The sequence below is a fragment of the Plectropomus leopardus genome, chromosome 17 (genome assembly GCF_026936395.1).
Source record: "Plectropomus leopardus strain MGB_pleo_1.0 chromosome 17, ASM2693639v1, whole genome shotgun sequence".
NCBI lineage: Eukaryota > Metazoa > Chordata > Actinopteri > Perciformes > Serranidae > Plectropomus > Plectropomus leopardus.
The window spans coordinates 24,499,727-24,523,865 of NC_142192.1; the positions used below are offsets into that span (position 1 = coordinate 24,499,727).

Here is a 24,139-nt window from a genome sequence, read left to right on the forward strand (position 1 = left end):
CTTCAGGCTACTGAATGCTAAATGGTGTAGCCTTGGCTATCCTTTCAAAGTGCTGCTCACTCCGTGTGTGGGATGCCTAGTGATCTTCACCATTCTTTATTTATTTAAAGTGACCTTTCGACTCCCGAGCCGAGATTGCTTTGGGCAAACTGAGCTGGGTTTAAATGTTCGGGGGTGTGGGAGGGAGGCCATCGTTTGTTGCCAGGGCCCTGAGCGAACCGCGCTGAAACTCTACAATTTTAACCCCGGAATTCTACTGGGAAGTCCCGGCTGGCAGGCAGCAGCAAATGAAGCGTTTCAGGTTAGATGTGGTGATAGGTTTTTGTCCTCATTAAAACAGAAATCCCTGCCACTGCCTGCTCATTTGTATTCCACCGCAATTCATTCGAGGTGGATTTTGATTTGGGGGGGATTTGGATGGTGTAAGGCCACTGAAGCCAGGAGGAAAAGAATGCGTCTCGTAATTTCGTCTTACGCAAAGCCCAGAAAGAGCAACTTTACATGTACTTTGTCCTCACTCACTTTCCAACTTTGTGATTAAAGACAAAACCTCAGTCTTGGCTGAGCAGAGTGAGAATATTCCCGCTCAGGAAAGGATGTACAGTAAGTACTTCCCCACGAAACACCTATTTCTTAAGCACACTTTAGGGCTGAATGTGCCAATCACTTGAAACATGGGCGCCACTTCAGGGAGCCGAAACATAATGAGAGTCAGTATCATTAAATCTACCGTGCAGATATTAAATCAGTATCAATCAAAGGAGCTCATGCTGATATCATTGCTTCAGAAAGTGCTGATGCTGCTGTGGGACCTGCTGGCTACAGTATGATAGGATTTTGCATCCATTCAGAGATTCTCTAATTCCCTCAGGGACTATACTGCACAGTAATCCACTTAATTTACAATTACCCATGCAAACCACACTCATATGGAATGATAAATGGACTCCAGTAATCCCACTGATAGAGCCGGTGGGCGTGGAAATAAAGACCATATACACTATATAGGGTCTGTTTTCTATCCTCCTGTCATTTGTCTCCATATATGCAGCATGATACATACATATATGATTATCTCCTCTCAGTTTAGAAGCACAAGCAAACAAATAGTAACAAATACATATGCCGCACACACCCTGTGCATCTCCCCTCTGCATACTGTATGAACCTCCTCACTGTCTTTGAGGAGATGCGGGGGTAAAGCCAGGCTGTGCGGGGTGAATGTTAATGTTTTAACTCCCTCACCAAAGATCAGAGCGGTGCCTGCTCGCCTCGGCCCTTTGAACTCTAACCCACTTTTCACTGTACCAACCTCTGTCCTCGCCACGTCTGTGCTGTTGGCTGCTGGTAATGAGGGAGGATTTATACGAGGATTGTGTTCTTGTACCTGTGACTAAGAGTCTGCATAGACATGCTAACCGCCCTCTGAGGCTGCACTCAGGCGTAGTAGGTGCTGTCCTATGAGAAAGAAAACCAAATTCAAAATTCAAAATTCGTGACAATGCTAATAACCAAAAATCCAGCGTCAGAATAGAGAGCCTCTCTCACCAGTGACTTGTCCACATAAAAAGTTTAAAAAGCAAACAACCAAACAAAACACATATCATTGTTAGTTATTTCAGCTTTTTTTTTTTTTTTTTTAAAGCCACCTTTGAAGGGATACTTCACCGATTTTAGACCAGATTTGTATCAAAACAATGTGGGTAGTATGTAAAAATGAACCTCCCTCTCCATCTAACCAGTGGCTAGATAGCAGCGATTTTCATGGAAGCTGTAGTTTGTTTTCTGTTCTTGCAAGGTAATCATAGTTCAACTTTGATAACATCACAAAAAATTCAATTTCTAACAGCAACAGCAGTAGAGCTCCAGAAAGGCCTTGACCTACAAATCATAATCCAAACGAAAGGGAACAAGCTTGTTTGGCTCAGCAAAAATTACATAATTTTGTACTTTTTTTTTTGTGAAAATCAAATGTGAAAAATACCATATCTACTAAAATTGAGACTCATATGACAATCACAATGTCTGTCAAAATAATTTGATTTAATGGCACAAGAGAGGAAGTCCAGTGATCGCCAAAATTAAACAGCTTCATCGTCTTTGGAACAACCAACCAGCCCTTGAGCCATGCTGTTAGCATGGTTAAAAAGCACTTTTCAATTTTATCCTTGTGATTAATTTTTTTTCTTCTTTTCTACTTTGTATCTCTATATTTCATTTTAAGGTGAATCAATCTTTAAATCTCACTCGTTATCATTCTCTCTGTGTCCATATGGCTCCTGTCTCTGATTCGACTCCCTTGCTCTTACAATTCTCTCACTTTACTCTCCCTCACACATTTGATTGGCCCTTATTTCACTTTCTAGTCAAAGACACGCAAATCAATCTCCGTCTTTCACTTTTTAATCACTGCCTCTTGCTCTTTTTCTTGTTCCTTCTTTCTCTCTGACTTAGCCTCTCTGACCCTTTGACTCAGTCAATTGTGCTCCCTATACCTCTCCGCTTTCTCTGCTTTGATTCACACATTTTAATTGCCCATTTCCCCGTCTCCGGAATTAATGAAATCTTTATTCATACAAAGATTTATTAGGATTTAGAGAGATGAAAGGGGAATACTGAGAAGGAAGTGGAAAACGAAACAATATATTTTGCTTTTCTGCTGAGAACAACAGATGTTGATAGCAAAGATTACCCTATGGCCAAACAGCTCAATCACTTCTTACTAACAGGGAATAAATCACAGAAATCACCCTCAACAAAAGCAAATGAGAAACACATTTTTCTCCCTCCCTTCCGAGTATCATTTGCTGTCCAAAGCCTTTGAGAGAGACGCTGTGAAGGAAACACGGCAGATCAAAGCCTTCTCCCTCGCCCTCTCTCACAGCAGTCCTTATGTAGGGAACGACAGATCTGGGTGATGAGTTGACGGCGGAGAAAACGATGCGGGGAAAAAGGTTAGACTGACATGTGAGGACATGTTATGACTGCTGCCTTGACTTGACAGTGCAGGGTTAATTATGGATGGCCTCCTCTGTTGGCGAGGGCTCAACACTAAGTCGCAGAGACGACTGAGGCCCGCCTGCCTTCTGGCTATGTGCATTATGTCCCTCTTATGTTTTATTAGTGCTGGAGGTTGCATTGGGCTGGTGGAGTTCCACTTAGGATTTGAAATGAGCTCTCTGACAAGAGGAGTTAACAACACTTTCAGATGATGTTTTACGGCTGACCCATTTTACTCATGGGTTATTAGCAAAACACATCCTCCAAGGACCATGGAGCCCATGTAACGACCTAACCAACCGACTGAAAAGGAAGCCGAGTCTGACAGAGAAACACAGCAACTTGCCGCCATTGCTAATCAGACATAAATCTCCTCATGTCATTAAAGGTCCAGTGTGTAGGATCAGCCCGTTCTTATTCCGAACTGATCAAATACCTCTGCTTTGTCAATGCTTTCGGTGAAAGTGCGTGACACCAAAATACACCTTACAAGTCCATAAGGAACGCCGCTGCACGGCGTCAGCTGAGAACGCGGGGAGACAGAACCGGTTGCATTGTAATTATACGATGGTGGATGGCCAGGAGGCATCAGGCGTGTCCACATGATAGGCGCACGGGCTGTGTCACTTGAGAACATGACTGGACAGAACCAGTCGCGTGCACATGAAGTGCAGAGGGTAGGCGTCAGGTTGAAATGCAGCCAGTAACAACGTAATATAAGGAGCACAAGGGCGCCTACAGGGCGGGAAGGGTGGTGGATAGGTCCCACAAATAACTGACTTTGATGCCAAAGTCTGGTGTTCACTTCCCGTGTGGATGTGGTGGGGGTTTTCTACACCTACCCATATGCCTCTTAGGCCTAATTCTAACCATCCATGCCAGCATGTGTGTTTGTTGGCAGTCTGCAGTTGGTTGCCATGTGCTCATGTTATCTAAACATAACCACATGCTGCGTCATCCCACCAGGTGCATTTGTGGACATCACGGTAGCACCATCCTGGAGCATAAACAGCTGATGTAGAAGGATAGCTAAAACATCATAAGTAAATACAGATATATTTGCAGAAATGGAATGCAACCTAATTAAAGCTGCAAGCAGCGATGAACAAGCCCTCGCACCTCCATGCACGTTGGGGGTAATATTTGCAGAAACGAAATACGACACATAATAAGTACGTTTTCTTTAGCGTATTAGCACCTGAAAAAAAGAATCGTTCATTTTCGTTACCTTAGAATGAGACGTTTTTTAGGTCGACTAAGGGAGTGGGTCCTCGTCCACAAAGTCTGCCATGTTGCACCACCATGTTTCAATAGTTACCCAGGACAGACAAACAAACAAAACACTGGCTCTAGATTGGTCCTTCATTCATGATTTTGCGTTGGCCGCTGTAATAAGCAGCCCCTCCATGATGTACCAAACAGCGTCAGAAAAACACTTATCTGACATTTATTATTATTCTTTAAATGTAGGTACGGCGAAACAAAGGAGCAGGGATAGAATTAGAAGAATGATTTATACCGTAATTGCAGTTACAAGAACTTGCACAGCAAATGTTGGTAAGTCGCAGGATGTAATATTAAGTGTTACTCATTTATCTTAAGGCATAAATATAATGATAAGAGCAAGTTTCTTGGGATGTCTTTAAGCTATAGATATCTGAATATGTGTGTTAATCAAGTGGCAACCTCCAAAGCTAAAAAATGAAGCCAATGCAAAAGTGCCAAAAACTGCAGTTCAATGAATGACCAAGAGCCAGTCAATCCCAAAAAACATGTTGTTACAGCCAAAACTTTACAGCTAAAATAAACATGTTTACACTGTGGTACAAAACTGATTTTGGTCTTTCTGGTCCCTGTAGCTAATTTCCACATACAAGAAAACTGCGTGAGGGGTGAATTTTTTTTTTCCAATGGCCGATGGGTGACATCACAGTAGCTACATCCATTATTTACAGAGTCTGGTGTTTATATGCACTTGAAGTTTACCTTGAAGCTAATGTGATTAACATCACTGCAGCCTGTACACTCTTGAGAAAGTGACAAGGGGAATAAGAATAAGCAATGATAGTGGAAAGAATACATACAAACATGCATGCTAACTATGTTGTGTGAAAACAAGCCACATATAGATTACATCTGATTAACATGGTCACAGAAAAAGCAATTCCCTTCTTGTGTTTTATCTCGTCCCACTCTGGTATTTATTTTGCTGCTAAATGTTCAATCAATCAAAGATGCCAGGCTGACATTGTTGGTACACCAGCTGAGCTGCATTGCTTTCTTAAAGGATGTCAAGCTTCTGTGGCGGGTAAATGTGTCTCTGAAGGATCTATTGTGTTCTCACATCATCGTCGAGGCTCTGTAGATTCATACCCACTTGATTGCCTGCATGCGATAATTAGCTTGGTCAGGCAAACAAGCCACTCTGAAGTGGTTCTGCCTGAGTGTATCTATTTAAGAAACCCTGTTTTTTTCCATTGGGATATAGATTGGAATAAAGTGATGTCAGCATGAAACAAAAGCCTAAAACATTTAGCCAATATACTGTCCTGACCTGGCAAGGAGGAAGTTGCTCAAGCCAGAAAAGTAGTGGATTCGTCTCTATTGTCTAAAGTCGGGGAAGTAATTTGCCTGCTGCGTCTATGTTTGGGGAAATGAGGGGGGCCGTTTTTGCTTTGTCATGGGGAATGCGATGATTCATGCTAAAAGAAGCCTAACATCTGGCCTCATTAATCATTTCTTTTCAGGTCTGGCCTTTCAGGGAATACTTTTCTCTTTTCATCACGTTCTCTCTCTCTCTCTCTTTTCCTCTCCTTCTCTTCCCCCCATCTGCACCGCTTGTCATCTGTTGACATTCTGGCATGCCTCATCACCCATATCACTCCTCCCTCCTCATTTGCTTCCTAATTTGTTTAGATGAGAAAAGAAAGATGGAAATGAAAGTGAGTAAGGTGTGGAGGGAGAGAAGGAGGGAAGGAGAGGGTGTGGGAAAGGGAACAAAAAAGAAGAACTGCCAAGTAGTAAATCAAGTTCGAAGAAATCTGTTTGCAAGCCGTTTAACAGTTAGGGAGTTCCTCATTACTCACTGAGCTCTGAGTGAATGCGGTGACACATCCACATTAATGCCACATGCTACACTGCCTGGGGCTAACCAACGCAGTGATAAGAACAACATTTTCCATTCGCTGTGATGACAAAGCCCCCACACGCCAGCCGTCAAACATTTACAGGCTTCGGAAATTGCTGCTTTCAGACAAAGTTCCCATGACCGCTGTTGTGTCAGCCGACATGTTTGTTACTCTTTATTATATTTTATGGCAATCCTGAGGGACATGCTGTTCGCAATGCTGACAGAGAGAGATTTACTGTGTATAATATTAGCGGTATTAAAAGACAAAACTGGGGATCACTTTTGGTGAATAAACAGATCAATCAGCTCTGGACATTTTATTGCATTTAAACTAGAAAAACCTTGTTTAAGTGACAAAACAACATATATAAAAGCATTTTATGTTAGGCTTGAAAGTTCATGTTTGACCTTAAACACTAGTTTCACAAAAACTACTAAAACACTGAACTCAAAGTCACACACTGGCCTTTTACGAAGTTAATAGCATCTCATGGTCATGGACTCAAGGAATGGAGTTTGCTCGGTTGTCATGGAGATACAGTAGAGCATTGTCTGTGACAACCGAGGAAACTCCATGAGCCACAACATAAGATGTGGCTGAAAGTCTGTAGAAAAAAAGCAAACAAAAAAAAAATAGAAAGCAGACGTTAAGTTATCATTTTTTAAGGTCAATGGGCCCTTCTGCACATGGGTAGTCTATGCCTACATCGAGAAGGGAGGGGGATGAAGTGCTGGTGGAGTGGATGATCTGGATCTTGGGTGATAGAGAGCGCTTCACGGATTAGAGGTGAGGTGACACAATCAGATAGCATTAGCATTGTTAACTATCACTGTTAGCTCCATTACCATCATTGTCAAGCAGTGTCAGCACAGCTTGGTCATAGTTAACAATGATAAAGAGGTTTTTACGGCTCAAAATGAAGCCGCTAACTCGGGGCTAACTGGGTAAAGACCAGAGAGTGGTCAACATCTTTCCGAAGCAATACTGTCCTGCTTCCGTTTTAAAATTTAAATTCAATTTATTATTTGTCCCAGAGGGCAATTTGTGTTGCAGCAAGTGTAAAAACATAATAAAAACACATAAAGTACAAACAATACGACACAGCTGACATTAATTTGTAAACAAGATGACTTGCACCTACCTAGCAGATCAATAAGTGTCCACCCTAACTCCATAGGGCCTATAAAAATTTAGTGAGTGTTAAATATGACAAACATCTCCTAATAACATAGACCATTTTCAGTATAGTATACATCAACTTCAACCGGTGATGACAGTCATAATAATGCAGCATCGGGACCAGTGCTAAAACGCAGATGCTGCAATATAGCACACAAGCACAACATGTACTATTACTGTCACCCTGTCATCATAATCAACATCAAAATCATCAATACTACAAGTACAGTGTGTACTGTTATTGTCATCCTATCGTCATCATTATTTTCACTACTACAAGTGCAATATTCCACCACCTATATATGAATAGTGCTTTGAATTGTAGTGCTAAAGCTTACTGAGTCAATAGAGTGCCAAAAGCAAACTTGCAAATCCTATGATGGTGAAGGACTGGCCCACCTTACTCTGCCTTACTCTGATTGGCTTTTCCTGACATTCGTACCCTTACAGTAACCCAGACAAAAGCAACGACTACAAGCCACTCACAGGGAGAGTAGAGCAGCTCACTCCTTTGCTATTCTAGGATTCCCAGATTTACATGCTGGACAAAGAAGAGAGGTCTCTCATATTTTGTCCTCTTTTTTTCCCAAAAAGTCATCAGTTTGTTCCCAGGTAACAAGCGACCTGCATTTTACCGTCACTAACTGAAACTAATCTTGCAAAACAAGATCTGTCTCCACACTTTGTTTTGGTACTGCACATGAAACAACAACAACTTCTTGACTGGCTAGCTACACCCTAAAATGTCTATTATTGTCTTATATACTGTTTTGTTTTGTAGGAATTAAATCTTTTTTTTAAATCATTTGTAAAGGACTTAGTCAACATGTGACGCACACCTGTTGAGCTAAAGGCCACCATGGATTTAACCATTTTAATGCTAATGCTCGCCTCTACACCAAAAATTTCATTCTTGACACTTGTTTTGCAAGGCTGCATCCTGGGCTCAGTGAAAAGTGAGAAGCTAAGGAACAAGCCAGAGCATTTTTTTCCCCTTGGTGTCGAATTTTAATGGGTCCAGGCAGACCTCTCTCCAGCCCTGGCACAGCCCGAGAAAGGTCTGGCTTTGCGAGACTAGTGCCAAAATCACATTGCAGCAAAGCCCAAAAAGTCCCAGATTTTTTCAGTGTGGCATAATTTGGCAGGAACAGCACTTGCAAGTAAGAGCTTATGGACACTTAATAACACACATATGCTACACACAGCAAAACTTGCAGTACCATCAGAATATAATCAACCTCTCTATGATGCAGTATGAGCACAAAATGTTTAAAAAGCTGGTTATTATAACACATTGCCATTCAAAAGAGCAATCTATAAAGATGTTTAACCTGAAGTATGGGGGCAGCAAAGATGGATAAGTGAACAAGTGATAAGCCAATAAGGTCTGATAAAGTTGTCTTAATACTCCTTCCTACATCAGGTTTATAGCTGGAAAAAGCCAAATGGTGTTCTCAAAGCACAGTCTTCATCCAGATGTTTGCCAGATGGTAGCATGGTAGCTATCTAATCACATGAGCATCCATCTACAGGGAGCGATAGATCTGCTGATCTAGTGCGTGTTCTTGTACAACAGCCAAAAAAATAAAGAATATGCATGCAGGTATTTTTTACAGAGAGAATCAGCACCTCAGGGTGCAAAAAACACAGTGTTGGTCCTTCATAGTTATTAATCAAAGCCGAGGTGCATCAAACATTCTTCATGACGCACTGTTAATGTACTCGTCTCTTTGTAAAACTGCTTATATTCTCCTCTCTGATTTGTAGCTGTAACTGAAGCTATCGGTTGTATCACATGATCGCCATCACTACTTTTAATGAGAATTTAGATTATTATTATTTGCTGAAAGTGTCACTATATCCAGGGTTCCCACACATTTTCATGGACCAATTTTCCATGACTTTTCAAAGACCCATATTTCATTTTTTCAACTTGCCTGAAATTTTTCAAGCACATCAGATTCAAAATTTATTCAAACATAATTTCAGCTTAAAATGACATTATGTAGCCTGGACAATGAGGAAATGCATGTAATGGTAAACATCATGCTGTCAAACATCGACCAGTATTACAGGTATGCTATGTTGTCAGCTACAGGAAAAAAAATTTGCCGTTATGTTACATTGCATTGTGGATTATCTGTCGAAAACTACTGAAACAATTTCATTACACACAAGAAAATTCCATGACTGTTCCCAAACTTTTAATGATTTTTGGTAATTCCATGAATTTTTCCAGGCTTGGAATTTCATGATTTTTCTTGGTTTTCCATGACTATGGAACCCTGTATATCCACAAGAAAAAAACGAAAAAAACAAAACATGTTTCTGCTCCTCCTAAGGCCTTCGATGGCATTTGTTAAAGTCTACTGTGGCTCACAATAAACAACCAATCACAGTCAAGGATTCTCCAACACAGCAGTCAATCATGTCAATCACAGCAGGTGAACTGTGGACAAACCGTCAAATTAGTCGGCGCTGATCAAATATGAATTAATATTCTATTACTGTATTGTCTATTTCTCATTTCAAATGTTTTCAGAAATGTGTTTTAGTGTACAGTTTAGCTGTAAAATGATATAGTTGGATGTGTTACAAAACCAAAATAAAAAAGAAGCAAAAAGAACAATTCTAAACTTTTTTAAAAAGCCATACAAAAATGTCTACAAGTATTGTAAGAACATCTGTGTTATATAAGACATTGACATTTAAGCATAACATACAGATGTATTTAAGTTCAAACAGGCTCAGCATCTATTCAGTCCATTACAGTGAAATGTCATGATCGGGGAGAGGCAGGCACAAACATACAAACACATATTCAACACTTACACGCACAGGCTTGCACAAGGACAAGGAGTTGTCCAATTACATGAATGTGCTGAACAATAGCCTGTACATCACAGACTAAATGCACACGCTGAAGCCATTAGCCTTTATATAACTGTGGTGTGTTAGCCAAGTTGGCAGTTAAAACAAACCTCAGTTTGATGCTGTAGTGCATCAACCTCTATTCAAAGTAGCTGCATGCCTCACGTACAGTGAGAGATATCATCGAGCACTTACACAGATTGCCTCTGACGGTGCACTTCAGTTTATAGGCTAAATGATGGGTGTGTGCACTAAGATCTATAGATAGTCAAAACAGCAATTATGAATGCATTTGCAGTCATTCTAAAATCATGTTGGGCATTGAGTGAAAGTCAAGTCTTGACATGTACTGAAAGAATAGTAAAAACATGTTTATTTTAAGTCTAAATGGCTTATTATTAGAGGATGAACTGACCATGCCTTCAGGCCCTACCTCTAACAGCAATCATAGCATATAATTGTACATAGCACAGGACGTCAGTCAGACTTCGGATTTGTTAAACCGGTGTGGCTGCGGAGATAGCATTTATTCATATATTTTTCTATCAGCCTTTCCAACACAAAAAAACACAAAAATAACAATAAGAAATGGATAAACTGCATATGTATACACTCCAACATAAACTACAATCATTAGCATGTCTGGCTAACTAACTTACACCCCGTCTGTTATTTTGGCTGTAGTCATCTTGGATTTTTGGAGCCAGCACTGAGAGGGTGCCCTATGATGTTAACTGTAAGCTTGGTTAGCACAGTGCTGATACAGCCTATGGTTATCTGTGATAATGCTTATTCTAATGCTAGTTTTCACAAGCAAAAAAACAGGCCATAAAACCACAAAACGTAATGCGCTTGCTAGAAAAACTGAACATGCACCTCCTTAGAGGGTCTTTTAGGCTGAACAAGATTTTTTTAAATGACCGAAATGTCAAATTTAACTTTCATGGATTGAAAACACACTAAATTAGCATCAGCTACGACTACGCCTATACTCTGTGAATCCAGGAGTTAAGCCAAAGCTGCGTTACCTGATTAACTTTGGTACCTTATAGTGACTCGTCAATGGACGCCACCCACTTGTCACTCATCGCAGCCACCCACTTATGCATAGCCTAACTTTAAATTGGTGATATGGACATTTTAATACGGAGGTCTTTGGGGACTGGCTGTGTTTGGAGCCAGTTTCAGGGGTGCATTGAAGGAACTGCAGTTTTGTTTTTTGGGTTTTTGGTTTTTTTTGCACTTCTACATTGCTTCATTTTTCATCCATGGAGTTTGGTGCTTGCTTAGCCTCACAGTATCTATCCGTCTTTTGTATTAGAGTTAAAGATATGAATTGGGGATAACCACGCCCCAAATCAACCTACCCTCAGGAAAATGTGAAAAAATAAAATGACAACATTTCAAATTTGAATTGAGGCGAATGGCTGATAATTTTTTTTTTTTTATATTATGCATGTAAAACCCTAAATTACATATTAAGAATGTTTTGGGTGGATTTGGGTTCCCAGAGGCATTGAGTATTGCTTTGCACTCATGTTGCCTGTGATCTCTTGCCTTTGGAAAATAAAATAAAACAAGGGCGCAAAAATAATAAGGTGAAATCACTCATTTTATAGGCTGAAGAGAAAGTCAACAAGCGCTTCCTCTCCAGCTGCCTAATGAATGATGACTTGGGCCAACAGCACCGGACACACCACAAAAAGTACACCAAAGAAGTTCAAGGACGGCCCTTTGGCAAACAACCTCTGACTGTTAGTGTGGTTTATCAGAGCCCAGAGACACACAGACACATCGATCAAACACGCTCACGCCAACTTTTCATGAATACTGTCCAGTATGCTCTCTGCTAAAGACACAACATTACTGATATCCAACCTCCAGCTGTTTCAACTGTTCTGTTGCGGAAAGACGGAGGGCGTCTTCCCACTGTAAATCACCTGGCCTTGGTCCGCTGTAAACCTCTGTGAAATTGGGACTCATCCAAAGCCGAACTTTTGGTGTAGCCTTTAATCAAACTGCCAGATGAAAATATGAGAGAGGAGGGAGGGGTGAGGAAAACCAACAGATAATAAAGAAAGATGAAAGAAGAGAGAGTCGACAGAGCAGAGAGGTTTAAAATTTAGCTTCCACCAGTCAGGCCTGGATGTCTGAGCAGTGAACACACAGAAGAACAGATGACACAGACAACATGTAAGAGAGATTTTTGTCACGTAAATTAATTAACCAGGTTATAAAGTCAAGGATTAAAAGAGCAAAGAGTCTTTCTGGTGCCAAATTCTGAATATCTCTCACATCTTACTGTAAACTGTGTGGGCAGTGATAAAAAAGGGGATTCAGAGCCATGCTGTTACTTGAGTCAAGGTAGTAAGATCATACTTTAAAAATACTGACCTCAAAATCTTATGTAAAAGTTATTGCATCAAGGGGATTTCTGTTTTTTATTAAAATCAACTTGTTAAAAATGTCCAACAACTGAGACATGAAGCCTAGTGTAGCTTGAAACAAGAAAGAATATGGCAGGTTGCTTCACTAGAATTTGGAATAATTATTTTTCAGAAAATACTTAAACTGAAAATACTGGATTTTTTTCACTTAAAAAAAATAATTTTTAAAGGACTTAGCAATAAATTTTATATTGTTGGGTTGTGGACAAAACAAGACATTTGAGGACATCATCTTGAGTTTTGGGAAACACTAATAGAAACTGTTCACCATTCAACTAATGGCTAAATTGAGAAAATAATCAACATTAAAATTGGCAATGAACATTTTTGTTAGCTGAAGCTCTATTCTGGCGATACATTTTTTAAGTTAATGTGTAAAGCTGTAGGATGCTGTTGCTGTTTACCATGTAGATAAATTCACAGAACACTTTAAGTGGTCTGTACACCCAATTATGATGATGTAAAAGTACATCCACTCAAGTATTGTACTTATATACAAGATTTTTTGTACTTTCATTTTCTCTGCTACTACATTTCTACCTCACTACATATCATAGGTAAATGTACTTTATATTTCACTCCATTTATACCTGAAGATACTAGTTCATTTTCCAGAAAAAAAATGTACATTTACAAATGTACATGCACAAAATCCGTATTGAGTGTTTTAGTCCATAAATATTCACAGTGAAGAATCTGGAACCAGATAATTTTTTGAATTTTTTAATTACTCAAACCAATTAATAGATTATGAGACAAAGGGTGATTAATTTAGTAGCTGACAACTGATCAATTTTTGATTGCAACTTTATCCCAGAGGGGAAACTAATAAAAGTAAGTGGCAACAGGAAATGAAACACCTAAAAATATCAATTGTAAATACAACACTTATGAAAATCTAAAGAAACAAGAAAGCATTGCATAGCCACACAAGTTTACAGTTTAACATCTGTAATCTTGTAAATGGTTCTAAGGACTATTATTACTACTATTAATGCTGAAAACAGCAAAGAGACTGCAACATTTAAACTGACATATGGTTTGAACTCTCCTCCTGTTTCTGTCCTCCAAAAACATTCTTCAGTGAAAAAGAAGTCAGAGCTATTATGAGCTCAGCTTTTTTTAATAAACCTGCTGTTCCTGTTCCGAAAACGTTGACAGTAATACTGTCAGTTACCCTGACATACAAAAGAATAAAACAAGTCATTAGTCACAGAACTCTGACTTTAAAACAAGCTATGCAAATTGTGATTATTGAGAAAGTCCTGTTGCTATGGCCTATGTCAACACCTTACTCAAAGTAACACCTTGATGCGGATAAAGTCCAGTCTCAGCCTACAAATACTGAGAGAAATGTGCAGGTGTTTGCAAAATGGAAGGTTTTAGGGATTTGAGGGCCACAAAATGTGGGGTTTAAACTCAGGAGGACTGGGTTTAACTTTCAGGAAGTGTGCAGAGAGTACAGAGCACTGATTGTGCAGAGATAGAGGAGAGAGTGTGTCAATGTTTGCCTGTGTGACAGACAAGGAGGATGAGTAAGAGTGAGAGAAACACAAGAGCTAGAGAGCATTTGGGGGACAGCTGGTTTCTGCTCGGCAAACAGGCAAATTCTGAGAAGGCCTTGTAAGTGTCAAGACCTTTTTCTTAGAAAGATGCTGTGTGCATTTAATTCTCCCTCTGTAACTTCCTATCTACCCTTAATATCAGACATGCAACTTTATCTTCATTACATTTGCCAATACAAGTCTGCAGATTTTTTTTCATCTCTTGTCTTTTTCTGTCTCCTTTAACCGACCCCCACCTCCTCCACCTCCTCCTCCTCCTCCTCCTCCTCCTCCTCCTCGCCTCGGTCTGCTCTGAGTTCGAGCTTGCCTGAACAGCTTGGCAAGTATCACTGTAATACATTCCATCTACCAACAGCCCTGCAAACTTACATTTCAAGGATTTCCAAACTGATTAATCCCTGACAAATTGTCAAAATTCAAACTAAATGGGAGGCAGACATGGCTCCGCTCCAATCTTGTCAGGTCATGCGGTACATTCAAATTAAGGTTATTATATATCTTTCAGCACAAGCCCCAGTCTAAGGAAATTGTAAGGTGTGTGAAATGTGGAGCGAATTCTTTTACTTCCACTGAGAAGAAAATTGAAAAGAAAAAGCGATGTATCTGCAGGTGGTACAGCAGGTGAAGGAGAGACCAAATTTTATGAAATCCTGCTTTTCATGACTGTATACGTGACCAGAACAGGTCAGGCTATTCTCACCCACTGTTCATACATATACCTACGAAAAGCAATGCCCTAGAAGTTGTATATAACCCACAAAATCAAGACTGCTGCGATCAAGCGACCAATGCAGTTACAGGAGTAAAGACAGGAACTTCTTTAAGTATCAAGACCAAAAGTCGGTGTCAGGAGACTGGTGTTTGGATCCGTGTGAAACCAGTAACCTTTGAGTTATTTCAAGGTACGTCATCACCGTGATTCTTTATGTAAAACTTACCTACATATCTAAACTTAACAAGACCTAGCAGACATAACTTTACTTGCCTAAACCTAGCAGACGTAACTACTTACCGAAACCTCTGTAACTTTACTTACCTTAAACTACGTAACTTTACTTACCTAAACCTAGTCTATGTGACTTTACTGACCTAAGCCCACATAACTTTACTTAGTCCTACCTAAACCTAGCCTACTTGACTTTATTTACCTAAACCTAATCTATGTAACTTTACTTACCTAAACCTACATGACTTTACTCAACCTTAAGATGCCCAACTATGCTGCTTTTCCTAAACCTAACCTATATATTTTAACTTACCAAAACCTAATCTACATAAGGTATGTGACTTTACATTAGCTATGTGACATTATTCGGGGGGAATTATTTTGTTAGATACCGTAATGAAGCTTTGTATTTGCATTTTGGTAAGATGCTATGTTTTATGAGGAAATGTTGAGCAGGTACAGAAAGAATAAAAGAGAGACAGAAGGTAAGAGACAGCAAGAAGAAGAACTGTACTATTGTTCAAAAGTTCAGTGTGTGAGTGTACACTTAAGGGGGATTCCACTGGGGAAAATTAATTTGAGACTGTGCTCGCATTAAATGACAAAAACAAACAAAAACATATTGCAACTGGCTGACGGTCGACTTATAAAGTTCATAGCTAAACTGAAAGGTATGAGAGTCAAACAACATAAGAGTTTTTGGAGCAGTTTAACAACCCTGTAGTCTAAATTACACTGAGTGTCATCCACAGGAAAACAAACAAAAAGCTTATTAATGTAAAATTGCTAAAATGAAATGTAAACTGAGCTTAAATGATTCAGTAATAGGGTCAGTGTCTGCTATTATTAAAACAAATGTTACCAGACTTTAATAACACAGATTTCACTATAAAAACAACAGGCCTGTGCAGTCATCATCGTGCCATTACTTCTGCCAAAAGCCAAATTCCACTTCACCAGCTGGGACATTTAAAATCCAAAAGAGATTCGATAAGGAATTTTCACAAAGCCAGTAACTTTTAAATAGCAGATAATGGACTTTTTAAACAGTCACATTTTTTTATAGAGGTTCTCCATCAGACGTTGCTTTTTTCCAACCTCAGTAACCCCAATAAAGAGACAATCTGCAATTTAGAGGCATAAGAGCAGTTTTCAAAGACGTGCATGTCAGAGACTTTTAAAGGATCGTAACATTCATAGCTATGAATGTTAATGTGAAACCCAGTAACACTGGCTGTCATTTTAAGAGTCAGCTAATGACAGGAAAGTAAAACAAGAGTAAAGCCCTACTTTACCAGAGGACGTCGTGTGATTTAGAAATTACGCCCCCATGTCTGTTTCGTGTAGCGCATTCACAAGTGATAAGTATTTTATTCGCCTTTACTGACATTGTCCCCCAGATATAATGTGCACAGTAATTTGTAACTCCACTCTACTAGTAATGATATACAATGCTAATGTGCTTTTTTTAAACTTTCTTTTTTTTTTTTAAATGAACCAGTTCTGCCACACTGTCACTTGTCATTGATCTTATCAGTTTTTGAAATTGGGCACATCGAAGGATTTGAGCTTGCTCTTTCCATGAATGGGTCACCATGCTGTGTAGCTAGATGAGCATCCTGCAACCAAAATGCTGTCAAAACTTTACTCTATAATCACCAAATGCAGACTCCATAAAGGCCTTTTTTAAACCAAGCCTGTATTTTTTGTCTGAAACTGTTGCAGTTTAACTTTTTCTAAATCACTTAAAAGTGATTTGACCAAGACACACTTAAGAAAATGTGGCACAGCCTGCAGGACAAATGATCGAACAAGAGAGAGGAGCAGGGCAGTAGAGAAGGTGCCAGCAAAAAAAAGAAAAAAGAAGAAGTGAAAAAAAATGGAAACAATGTCCTAATACCAGCCGAAAAACATCTGAAAGTGCACAACAGCAATGATGATGCTTACAGCAGAGTGCAAGTTAATAGCTGTACTTAGCCACGGTGCCAATTGCAAGACTCGGGCAGAAAGTAACGAAATCTAGGGGTGTAACTCCAGTGGAAAGGAGCAAGGGAGCGAATGTGTCTTTACATTTCTCCCCGGTTGTAAATTTTCACAACAAAAGAACAATAAAACACAAGCACAAGTGTGCACTTTAAAAAAAAAAACAGATAATGAATTAAAAAAAAAACACACACACAAAAAAAAAAAACCCCACCCCAAATACAACCCAAAATCATGGTGTTCAACACTTACCAGCAACAGCATTAGTGTCATCCCCAGGAGGAAAGCGTTGCTGGAGTGCTTTGCTTAGTCTGCTGCCCCTGTGACCCGGCCTCCGATAAGCAGATGAAAATGGATGGATGGATGGATGGATGGATGGATGGATGGATGGATGGATGGGCTGCGTACGCCCTCTCCTTGTAGGGAACAACTGAAAAGGTGCCGTCAGCCTGCCAAAATAAAACGCAATGTGGACACAGGTCAGTTCACTGTTCACCAAAATAAGAGCATATTCCGATTCAGATTCACAGATTAACTCCCTCCAACTCTAAGCAAAACTGAGGGACTCCTGAAAGTAGGCTTAACTGTGGCGTTAGCAAGTCATCTACAAACACATAACAAGTGAGCAGACTCCACCGAACAGAAACCATAGTGATAAAGATTATATTTTTGGCATTTTTGCCTTTATTAGACAAGACACAAGATTGATAGCGTAACAGCGGAAGAGAGAGGGGATGACATGCAACAAAGGGCTGCAAGCTGGAATCGAACCCGTGGCAGCTGCAGCAAGGACACGGCCTCAATTTATGGGGTGCCTGCTTTATCCACTGAGCGACCTGACGCCCCGACCATAGTGATAAAGATTAAAAACTGACCGGGCAGCGGTGCCCACAGCAGTCTACACCTTTCCAGTTAAAAGATAAAAAATACAAGTCTGCATTTCTGGAGCAAGAAAATATTTTTGGACCTGGTAAGGCGCCAGGTGCAACATCACCCCGCTGTGTCTCACAGTAAGTAAACTAAAAGTAAACTTCAAGAATCAAGGTTTTGCCACCTAATGGTTAAGCAGGTACAACCTGACCTACATGCAGTAAATAGAGCGGTTCTGCGCATCAGCAATTAATCAAAGTGAGTCCTAACAAAGTGCTGCTGTCCCAGGTACTTAGATAAGGGAAGGCACAAGCAATTATGATAGGCGCTGTTTGCATCATGCCAGCCTTATATTCCCACTGAGGATTTTTGTGAGTGTGAGGGTGTTCAATTTTCTCTGTGCATTACAGCTCAATGGGAAGATAAAGAGGCACAAATAATGCTTCATCTCTATCTGTCTGCTTGCCTGTCTTTCTTGATATGGTATCTGTAAGCCCGTCGATCCATCTACCACACCTGTCTGTCACCCAGCACACCCACCTGCTCCTGGCTCAGCTTCAACTGCACCTGAAATGACTTCATTTCACCCGTAATGTCAACACATATTTCCTCTGTTATGGGCTGTTTGTCGCGTTATTGTTTCACTATGCCATTATTTTGAGGCTTAATACGCAATGGTGCATTTGCACAAGTGTTGTCACAAAGCATGGGGGTTATTCAAAGTGCATGCGTGGGTGGGCGTGTAAAAGATGAATGCCATTTTGAATGCATGAATGCCGTTGTGTGCGGAGTGTGTCTCATCAAGAGGGGAAGGCCTGAAATGTTGATGTAACCTTGTGCCCCAGCTGTTTTCCTTCCCTATTCAGTAGAGTTTAATATGGAGGGACTCCGAGCTGTCAAAACATATCCCAGCGATAACGAATATTGTGGTACAATGCACTCGGTTGCCTGGTGAGGCATATTTTTCCATGTTGAGAGACATGTTGGTGGTAATGTCTCTCACACTGGATGGATGGCTGGAAAGCTCAGAGGTCTGTTCCTATCTGACTGAACACATGGTCACTTTGTGTTTTCTCTTCTTGTTTCTTTTCTTGCACAGCTTCTCAATTTTCACTCAGTAGACAAACTGTGAGACACTTTGCTTCACTGCTAAGCTTAAAGGCTGTTCCAACAATTTAGCGCTGCATTCCTATAATATTTTTGGACTCATGATGGACAGTTTTTAAAGATCAAAATGTTTGTCTTTTAAATTCCATGCACTCATCTTCCTCATCCAAAATAGACCCACGATGCGGAAATGCCCAACTGTACAGCAGAAATAAACATGTTTTGGTCTCTATAGCTGATTCAAACACTTGTGACAACTGCACAGGTTGGAGGGGTTAACTCAGACTTTTACGTTTCATTAAGGCCCAAAGTTCGGCAAATTTAAGGGTGGGCGGCTGTGAGCGACAGGCTGTCGGCAAGGCGTCACAGTCTGTGGGTCACATCTTCTCCTCGCTCTTCCCCAGTTCCAACCTCTCATCAAAATATGGTCATTTCTGGCTCCATAAAACAGGATCATGAGCGCCAAAACTTGAAACTTGAGGCTTCAAAACGGCGGTCCACAAACCGATGGGTGATGTGCCGATAACTACATCCATTATTTAAACATATAAAAGTTACCCATATCTTCCTTATTGACGGGCCCATAGAAGCAACACACTAGAGACTTACAGCAGCTGAGCAGCTAACTTCCCCTTTAGCCATCCTCTAACTTGACTTGGTAAAAAAGATTTAGTCATGCTGCCTGTGTTGTGGGTCCTGGTTGCACCAATGCCGTGATCCTGCTGCATACAGCAGAGGGATGTCGTATGCTGTAAAGCCCTCTGAGGCAAACTGTGTTTTGTGATAATGGGCTTTGTGAATGAAATTGAATGGTCTACACTTCACATCATGGATTTTTAAATCGCGTTTCTCAGTAGGAGAAAAGTTTTACAAAAGTAAGGCCTCTATGAATAAGAAATCCATGACAGAAAGAGTCACAATTGACCTTGTTTGGAATTTGAGATTTTGCAGTTTTCCAGACGTCTCTTTTATAATGGTATTCTATGGGAAAAATAGCTTTTGGGACACAGGAGATATTTTTACAGCAAAACTGCAAGTGGCCACTGGGAAAATTGGAAGCAAGGCTGAGCTGCTTTCCTGGAGGCCTGGTTCTGCTAGTAGTGGCAAATGTAACCTCGAGCTGCTAGCCTACAGTACAAATGAGGAACAGGTTACACAGGTCTGGTAAGCTCACTTCTTTTTTTACTCCACACCAACAAATTATTTTTTCATTTTCAAACTTTACTCAACATTTTAAATGTGTAGTGGGCCTGTCAACAGACTTTGATGGGCAAAATCAGTAAACTTCATATTTAAATGAAGAAAATATTAAGACAATGAACTCCAGCAAAAAATCTTTCAGCACTTGAGCCAAGATTGTATAACTAATGAAAAGTGTTAAAATAACAACAGAGAAGTAGAGTGGAAAACTATATCAGATCCTGAGTCAGTTCTTTCTATTTTCAAGCGTTGTTTGGTAGCCAGCCGTTACAGAGTACACTGACAAATGAGGCGAGTCGGACAGTCAGCATAAAAAAAACTCAAAGGTTCCACTTCACCTCCGCGGTTCCCTGATTTACTCCCATTAACCTCCCTCCCTCCCTCCCTCCCTCCCTCGGCGGCTCGCGGCAGTCTTTGACCTCCATGACTTCAGCCTCCTGCTTTCTAAAAACCATGTCCTCATTTTCGGCTCCCTGAAGCCTGGAACCACAACCTGTGAAACTGGCCCCCACAGGGCACTATATGTTTTCTATGCGAGTTTGTGATTTACTTAAATGACCACAACTTTTACATAATGTGATCAGGATTTTTTAAATTTTGAGAAAGCAATTTAACAGGACAAAATAAGCTGAAATATATCTTCGTCTGTATGAGTTAATGAACTGAAAATACAAAGTCTCGTTGCAATGAAATGCAAGAACATTAAACATTCATCTGTGCCTGTCCTATTTAACCATATTTAACACTAAATACTTTTTCTACCCCTATGATAGGAAAAATGTCCTTTTACCAAAGCGAATCGCGCAGTTAATTTCCTCTCTTATCTGTGTACTTATTCACCACCCACTGACATGGAAATAGCAGAGTAATTCATAAGCTGGTTAAACTCTGGAATGAAAAATTAGGAACACTAACCGATTAAAATGTTTAATGGACACAAGTTGTATAATTAGGAACAAGAAATGCATCCAACTATCAAAATGAGGAGCTCTGACTAATCCCAGGCAAGTTGAACTTAAAAGGACAGCTATACTTTAATTATGAATTAAATGTCTGGGTTTTAAGAAAGCTCTTCCTAAACTCTTCAACCACATCCTCAGACATGAGTGACGATAAAATGGAAACGTGACATCAAGATGGACAAGATCAATTTAGCCCCTTTCCACTGCGATGCAACGACACCACCACCAGCCACCACAAAATACTGTCCGTCTCTGTCCACGCAGCACTCCAAAATCATTCAAAAGTTAGTCGGCACCAAGTTTTGAGCCTATGAAACCTGGATCGCAATCCTTGTGCTGCTTTCAAACGCCCTACAGAGGTACTTAAACCTTTGAACCCTGGGCAAATTAGTTTGATTTCTTTCCAAAAAAAGAGAAAAAAGGCACATAGGAATTGAGGAATATCCAGATTGCAAGAAATACGTAGATTTAGAAAAGCATTTTTTTTAAAAAGCTAGGGAAAAATGTCTAGAAAACTATAGTTATAAATTTAATAATTATCGATTTATATATTTAAAATAATGTATTATTGTTATTAATTATTATCATTATATTTTCTTTCTTTCTTCTCTTTTTTCAGGTAATTTTCTTGCACTTTTTACTACTTCCCTGCTAAATTTTGCCTTAAGTTTCTCATTGCCTTCTTCTCATATTTTTAAAAGAAATCATGTTAATTTGCTCAGGTTTCAAAGGGTTAAAGAGAGACTAAATAAATAACAAATATATAAAAATGAAGTCACTACTGTAACATTTACACTGGCCTACATGCTCCTTTCTGTGATTTACTAACCTGTTTTCCAGCCTGTTCGTGACTTCAAACGTGACACACCTATACAACAGAAACACAAAGTCAAGCTCATCTACTGATCGAAATGGAAAGCAGTTTAGTGGCTGTTTTTAAAAGGTTTTCCTGTGTTTAAAAAGCAGCATACACGCCCTGACTGTAGTGGAAAACACAACTGAACACTCCCTTTGTGAAGCTTAGCTGTGGCTGATGTCGGTCAATAAATATTCTTCTGATTAGAAGTGAACCTGCTTTCTGCCTGAACTTTCCATAGCTGAATGGGACAGCCCTACTAGATTTGAGCATCAGTGGTGGTGAAACTTGGAGAGCCTAATACTGTCTGAGGTGGTACGCAGTGTAAAAGTTTGTGGACCGCTGGTTTAAAAGTCGCAGCTCAGCTACACCTACTTTAATGTAAAACTACTCAGCCAGCACCCTGTGACAGACTTTTGGAAACTTCATCCCATCTTTTCCCTCCCATCCAGTCCTGTGTGTCCTCCTGTTGTGTGTGTGTGTTTGTGTGTGTTTGTGAGCTCTGTCTTGGTTGGCACCCAGGTCCCAGCTGTCGCAGTAGAGTGAATTTGCGCCAAGCCGGATGCCCATGGGGCACAGTGGAGCCAGAGGCTGCCAGCTGGCCCACCACACCCCGCCCCCACCCCTCGATGACAGACTCACTCACACACATACACACACAATCCCCCTCTATCTCACACCCCAAAACTCCTCTATTGACCTCTCAAACTTCCCCCGGTTCCCCCTCCTCAATACACACATTTAGACACACTCGCGTTGGGCACACGCCCAAGTCCTGGCATGTCGGAGCTGTAAAGGGGACAGAAGTGTCAACAACATCACACTGCAGCTACATAATCCTCCTCATCCCCCTGAGCACGCCGCTGCAGACACACAGCCTCGATCAATAAATCAGTTCCCCTGCTCAACACGTCTTAAGGAAAAAGAGGCAGGAGGCGTGGAGCGTTCAAGTAATTGCTGCTGGGACAGAAAGTGATGTCATCTTTAATTTTGGTGGACTATTTATTATGGAAATGCAAGATCATAATGGCAGAGATTAAGAGGCCGATTTGGAGATAAATGTGAGAGAGTAATGTTTCGAGAGAGAATGTAGGCCAACGAGACAATCAAGACATTTAGCTGTGGCTGAGGGATAAGAGCTGAGAGTGACTTTTGTTCCCCAAATCGTTGTTTATTCACTGTTTTGTTGCCATAGATCTTAAACTGCCCATTCATATTGAAACGGTTATTGTTCAGCGTTATTTCGGCCCACTCATTATGCAAATCTCATCCAAGCCAATCAGCTGCAAATGCTCCACAGCACTGGCTCTTAGAAACAGAAGAATACTTGTCATCACGGGTTATTGTGCTGGATGGTGCTGAGAAAACTCGATGTGTCTCGCTGTGCTTGTGTGGTGTGAGTTCATCCTCAGAGGTGTGGACAGGATGTCATCTACTTTGTTGCTTTGACTGCGAGGAACGGATGCCAGTTTGAGCCGGTGTGTGAGCAAAAGTGGTCACAGGCTTATGCTGATACACCCACAATCATGCACATCTTGTACCTACCTGTTCACACACACAGTCTCAAGTATGCACATATGATGGACAGACAGATATTCCTATCACACCCACGCATCTGCGTAAAAGATACACACATAGACAAATGCCGAGAGACAACAAACACATACACAGACACACACACACACACACTGCGCTTGGAAAACACACCTCATCAGTCCCTGCAGCTCTGCACCAGTCGGGCTCCAAAGTGACTCACATCTTGAGTGCAGCATCAGATCACTCGCTGGAAACATCATGATCTATATTCAACATAAGAATGCAAAAACATAAACAGATATAAACATATGCACGTTTAAAATGCAATAACCTACACACAGAACAATTCTTCCAGCACAAAGGTAGGTTGGCCAGGCTGGTATGCAAAATGCAGGACTCCCGTTTCTGTGCCGATAAACACTGAATCATTTATATGATGGTCTGTATGACAATCATTTGTCAGTGCAAACTATGATACAAGTAGAC

The 24,139-nt window shown here is 40.5% G+C and overlaps 1 protein-coding gene across 5 annotated transcripts in view; it reads right to left on the bottom strand.

Annotated features, from left to right (window-relative positions):
* LOC148186666 (uncharacterized) overlaps window positions 1-24,139 on the bottom strand; it is a 35,994-nt gene that overhangs the window by 6,788 nt on the left and 5,067 nt on the right. For 3 of the 5 annotated variants that reach the window (XR_015779434.1, XR_015779435.1, XM_088090252.1), the window contains exons 2-4: window positions 23,825-23,916; window positions 22,091-22,129; window positions 17,375-17,571 (exon numbers count right to left, since the gene is read on the bottom strand). Coding sequence is in view for 2 of the 5 variants with exons in the window: in XM_088090252.1 (XP_087946378.1) it covers window positions 17,375-17,571; window positions 22,091-22,129; window positions 23,825-23,916 (328 nt within the window). In the remaining 3 variants the exon portion in view is untranslated. The remainder of the gene's footprint in view (window positions 1-17,374; window positions 17,572-22,090; window positions 22,130-23,824; window positions 23,917-24,139) is intronic. The other 2 variants (XR_015779436.1, XM_088090253.1) reach the window with 2 other exon arrangements.